Source organism: Nicotiana tabacum, chromosome 19 (genome assembly GCF_000715075.1).
Source record: "Nicotiana tabacum cultivar K326 chromosome 19, ASM71507v2, whole genome shotgun sequence".
Classification (NCBI taxonomy): Eukaryota; Viridiplantae; Streptophyta; class Magnoliopsida; order Solanales; family Solanaceae; genus Nicotiana; species Nicotiana tabacum.
The window spans coordinates 87,093,868-87,099,883 of NC_134098.1; the positions used below are offsets into that span (position 1 = coordinate 87,093,868).

Consider the following 6,016-nt stretch of genomic DNA (forward strand, 5'->3'; position numbering starts at 1 on the left):
CTTTGTCTATATTATGCTTGTACTGGTCTTGCTTGAGGAGAGGACAATATTTGATAAAGTGTCCTTGCTTACCACATTTATGACACAAGTCATAACCTCTTGGTTTGCTGGAGCTGCCCTTTTTTGGAATCCCCCCCATTCCTACGAACCATTTCCTGAAATCTCTTCGTTATGTAGGCCATGTTAGCATCCTCACCACTTGAATCATTATTGTCTAACTTGAGGACCAGGTTATTCTCCTTTTTGGGATCTCTTCTTTTATATTCCATCTACTTCTTCATTTCATAGGTCTTCATAGTTCCAATGAGTTCATCAATGGTCAACCTTTGCAGATCTTTTGCCTCCGTGATAGTATTTACTTTACTTTCCCACGAACTTGGTAATGCACTGAGTATTTTCATGATAAATTTGTTACTTGGAATGATCTCTCCTACATAGTGGAGCTCATTGATGATAGAGGTGAATAGAGTGTGCATGTCCTGAATGGATTCATCATTCTTCATCCTGAAAAGTTCATACTCATTAGTGAGCATGTCGATCTTCGAATGCTTGACTTGAGTTGTTCCTTCGTGTGTTGTTTGTAGAGCTTCCCAGATCTCATTGTCTGATTGACAGGCAGAGATCATGTTGTATTCGTCTGGTCTAATACCACAGACGAGGATATTATTTGCTCGGAAGTTCTTCTCTATAGCTTTATGGTCAGCATCATTGTACTCCTTCCTTGTCTTGGGAACTGTCACTGCTAATTCGCGAATGGTCTTCATAAGGACGAAGGGCTGATCACAGATAATATCCCAGAGCTCTGAATCTTCAGCCATGATAAAATCATGCATCCTTGTCTTCCACCATCCATAGTACTGTCCACTGAATCTTAACGGTCAGTAGGTTGATTGACCTTCTTCAAAGTTTGGCGGAGCAACCACTTGGATCCTTTCTAGGTGTTAGCCTGATAGAAAGAACCTGCTCTGATACCAATTAATAGAAACTTAGGGTCTACCAAACTATATAGAGAACCTGGTTCTCTATCCGTTCTCATACAATACACACAATAAAAGATAAGTAAATGACACAGTAGAGTTTTACGTGGAAAATGCCCAGCTCACGGGATTAAAAATCACGACCTACACTCGTAGGATTTAAACTTCACTAACCGAGCAACTGTTAGATTACAACCTATTGTAACCTAGGAATTAAGCTCTTAATCCCTCACTCACTTGTAATAACTCTATTACAGGCATCTTGTAATAACTCTATTACAAGGCGCACATCTCGACTAACTCTAGCCAAGACACAAACACAATGTTTATGGTTTTACAAATGGTTTCCTACACAATTCTTCTAGCTAAGCTAAGTAGGAATTACAAGTAAATCACTCTAACAAAGGTGCAACACAACTAAGGACATATAATGACACAATGCTGGAAATTGGTCCTTCGTTATGTTGTTCTTTATTCTTGAAGCCTGGAAGTCACTTGCAAGATGGCAACACACTTGAGAGGAAACTTGATTACTTCTCGGATGTGCAAGTGTGATTTTTTCATTGCTTTATGTTAATAATATCCAAGTAATGCCACTTGGATGATGCAAGCAAATATCCGATACAAGGCATTCTCCATAAAGTGACTGCTGCACTATTCACACTATTGCGTGTGTGCAGAGGAACAATTGCAACAATTTTACAACTGTGAGAAGTTGACTGCTACAGTCAGTAAGGGAACTAATATCCACATGTTCCCTCTGTCGTCTCTTTGACTCTAGCTATTGGAACTTGTGCCCGATTTGAGATTTGTTGTGCTTTGGAACCTTGAGGATGTGTAACAGGTTCCCGATATGGTTCTTATCATAAAGTTTGTTAAATCATCAAAATATGAAAAGGCACACATAACTTGTAATGACCCGATCTGTCATTTTGAGATCTAGCACATTTTTCGGAGGTTTGAGGCCTTGAGTAGCTTCACTTCAGGTATTACGACTTGTATGTGTGGTCGGAATTGAATTTTGGGAATTTCGGAGTTGTTTCAGATGGAAAGATTCTAATTTCGAAAGCTTTAAGTTGGAAGAATAGACTATAGTGTGAATTTTGAGTAACTAACCTCAGAATCAGAATTTGAAGGTTCTAATAGGTTCACATGATGATTTTGGACTTGGGCGTCTATTCGGGTGGAGTATCTGATCTCCTGGGAGCATTTTGGCGCTTATTATGGAAGGTTGGTATATTAAAAGTTTAAGAAATTCTTAAGTTTTACTTGAAGTAGATTTTAATGTTATCGATTTTCGATTGAGATTCTGAGCCTTGTAATAGTTTCGTCGTGTCATTTATGACTTGTCTGCAAAATTTGAGGTTAATCGGACTTGATTGGATAGGTTTCAACGTCGAATATAGAAGTTTGAAGTTCTAAAGTTCATTAAGCTTGAATTGGGGTGCGATTCATGGTTTTAGCATTGTTTGATGTGGTTTGAAGGCTCGACTAAGTTTGTATTGTGTTTTAGGACTTGTTGATAGGTTTGGTTGAGGTCCTGGGGGCCTCGTGGGTGGTTTCAGATGGTTAACGAATCAAGTTGAAGCTTAAAGAATGGATTAAGTGCACCAGTTCTGGTGCAATCGCACCTGCGCAAATTTGTCCGCAGGTGCGTGACCGCAGAAATGAAGAAATGGTCGCAAGTGCAATTTGGACGAAGCTGGGTAGTGATCGCAGGTACGAAGGGTTGTCCGCACCTGCGAGGTCGAAGATGCAGAGAGGTGTCGCAAGTGCGAGAATGGAGGAGGAAGCCTGGGGGCGTAGGTGCGGAAGTATATCCACAGATGCAGATGCGCATCTGCGCATGGGAGACCGCAGATGTGGAAGTGGGATGGAAATCCTGGATCCCAGAAGCGATGGGAAATCCGCAGAAGCGGGACCACAAATACGGTTAAGTGATCCACAGAAGCGAAGACTGGGTAGAACATAAGGGATAGAACTTGGTCATTTCATCATTTTCACTTGGGATTTTTGGAGCTTGGTTCTTGGGCGATTTTGAGGAGTTTTCATAATGTAACACAAGGAAAGTAATTTCCCACTTGTTGTGAGCTAAATTTAAGGTTTATATATGGAACTTCGGAGCGAGGTAAGTCTCCTATCTAACCTTGTGAGGGGGAAACTATCCCTAGGTGATAATTATTGTTATGTGCAACTAGTTGTGGGTGCTACGTACGCCCGAGGTGTTGAGAGTCCGTACGTAGCAAAACCATATTTATGTCCGGGTAGACTTGGATATTATTTTGTAGTATTTGAATTATTTGAACTCATGTTGCTGGATTAATTAATTAAAGTTATAACTGAATTTGATTTAGAAATAAATATATGCACACTAGGCCAAACCTTGCCACTTTGATTTTTGGGCGAGTAATTTGAGAAATGGTAAAAATTATATTCAATTGATGTTCATGTGTTGTATCGTAAGCACGTGTCTCGTAATTCGGTGATTTCTTTTCCTTTTCTTGTGGAGCGGGCCAAACACCTTGACAGTATATAGATGCATCTATGGATCGTGCCGCACGTCTCTCGGCAGTGTACACGTTATTCTGGATCGGGCCGGACGACCTCAGCGAAATCGTGCGTTATATCGATAGTCATCCGAATGTTCACGAGATAAACCTCCCACTAATGCCCGATATTTTATGGTATTCCTTATTTATTTGGTATTGACACTTTTCATTTTCTGAGCCATTAAGATAGATTGCAAGATCGAGAAAATTAAGCTTTAAATGGAATAAATTGGAAAAATTATGAGATTACAAATTTACTTCACTGTTGCTATATATTTCATATTTGTTATGAATTATCATATTATTTATTTGGACCTCTAGTAAGTGTCGATGTCGACCTCTCGTCACTACTTCTCAGGGGTTAGGCTAGATACTTACTGGGTACGCATTGATTTACGTACTCATGCTGCACTTCTGCACTAAATGTGCAGGATCTGACAAGTTCATTTATTATCACCTTGGCGCGTACGCGCACCTGCTGAGGAGAAATTATGTGTGCTGCATTCCAGGCTATGCATCGCAGTCCACCGAGTCTCCATTGTACTATTTATTTTATTTGGTCTTATTACATTCGGGCCAGATGTATTATTATTATTATTATATTCCTTAAAAAATGCTCATGCACTTGTGACACCGGGTGTTGAGGGTTTCTACGGGTTGTTCATTGTTGTAATTGTATAAATGTTTTCATTTACTACATAAAATCTATTTTATACAGTTCAATTAAGGAAAAATTATGATTTCAAATACTAAAATGAGTAATTAAATTGGTAAATCATCGTTGGCTTGCATGATGGCGGTGTTAGGCGCCATCACGACCTTTAGCGGAATTTGAGTCGTGATAGCTTGGTATCAAAGCGTTAGGTTCACTTAGGTCTCACGAGTCATGAGCAAGTCTAGTAGAGTCTTACGGATCGGTACGGAGACGCATGTACTTATCTTCGAGAGGCTATAGGGCTATTAGGAGTAATTCCCTTCTTGATTTCCTCATTGTACGATTTAATTCCATTGAGGCTTGTGCCTTTATTTTCTTCCTCCTCAATCTTAGGTGACACGAAGCGCTTTTTATCAATTGGGCGTCAAGGAGTTGTAGTGGTACTGCAGACGTGGTGCATGATATTTTTCCCTGCATGGTTTGGAAGGCTATTATCATCTCCATGCGGAAGGATGTTCTTTTGTTCCAGCTCAGTATCTATATTTTCTATGGTTTCGAGACTGTGCACGGATTTCTATGATGTCTATGCGTTATTATCGCACAATGTTGGTGTAATGGTAAGGTGCTTGTATATGTGTTGAGGCAGTGAATGACTTGAAAGAAGGATGTTTTGGTGCATGATTTAGAGGTTTAGCATTTAATTCCAACAAAGGAAAGGCAATCAGACTATGGATGTTCATGTTTTGGTTGATGGAGTAACGAGACTTGGTATTTTCAAGCGTGGTAGAATTTTCATTGTAATGCGGTGTCGTCGTCCTTGTTTGAACGCATTAAGGTTCGTCGGTGGTATGGTCTTCTTGATCTTGCCTTCGGGGTAGGGTGTTGTGAAATTGTGCCCGAGGGGCGGTTGTCAGAGATAGCGGTGTGGAGCGGTTTGGAATCAAATTGGTATTTCTAGTGTTGATTCCTCGAGAAAGGTGATCTTCGAAGAGGCTTAGAGTCGGTAACAATTTATTGGTTCAGGTGCTACAGAGATGGAGTTTTGATTTGATACAACATTTGAGCAACAAAGTATGAGGAAAGACATGGCAGGAAGTGTTCCGCGGTGATTGAAGTACTAGCAGGTCGAGTATGAAGAGCAGAGGGTGAGAAGTTTCTTAAAGGAGATGGTTCAACCGAAATAAGAGTGGCAAATTAGCAAATGGATTCAGTGGCAGGTGTCGCGCCCCTTTTTCTCACGAAATCGGGCTTTCACACGTGACAACTCTTTTAAGGAAGGTATTAAAAGAGGAAAGTCGTCACCTAAAGATTTTTAAGGTGCGTTAGGGCACCTATTTGCAAATGACTCTGTTTTAACTAGTTTACATCACCAAAGATCGGGTAAGGGCTCAAGTTACCTCAAGGAGAAGGTATTAGGCACTCCTCGAGGTCCACAACTCTGGGTCCCGGCCGAACATAAATTATATGGATTAGTCTATGTGATCAAGTAAGCAAAGAGAGAGTACAAAATCTAAGCATTTTATTATAAAAAAGATTTTTTGAATAGAGGGGTACAAATATTTTTGATTCTAATTGAAAAAGAAAGAGGGGGGGGGGAGGGGGGAATCCTAAGTTTTTTAAGCCTAAAGGATCATCCCGTGTAACATAAATAATATTTCGTAACTCCCTTGAGGTGGGGTGTTACTCATATTATTCAGCGGGCACAGACTATCATCTCCTGCTACCCGATTACTATGTTAAAGTTGTTTACCTAAGAGTGCTCTAATTCAATTCTAAACAGTTCCCTATGCGTGCACTACTCGTCCCATACCTATGGTCCAGGAGGATTTTGACCT

At 40.3% G+C, this 6,016-nt stretch overlaps 1 protein-coding gene across 1 annotated transcript; it reads right to left on the reverse strand.

Moving 5' to 3' along the window:
- Window positions 1–269: 269 nt before the first annotated feature.
- Window positions 270–818, reverse strand: LOC142173577 (uncharacterized). Its single transcript, XM_075239198.1, has one exon. It carries the CDS (start codon window positions 816–818, stop codon window positions 270–272), a length of 549 nt encoding a protein of 182 aa, XP_075095299.1.
- Window positions 819–6,016: the final 5,198 nt, after the last annotated feature.

What these genes read in the sequence shown, in the direction of transcription:
- LOC142173577 (XM_075239198.1), bottom strand. Translation starts at nt 818, where the DNA reads ATGGCTGAAGATTCAGAGCTCTGGGATATTATCTGTGATCAGCCCTTC.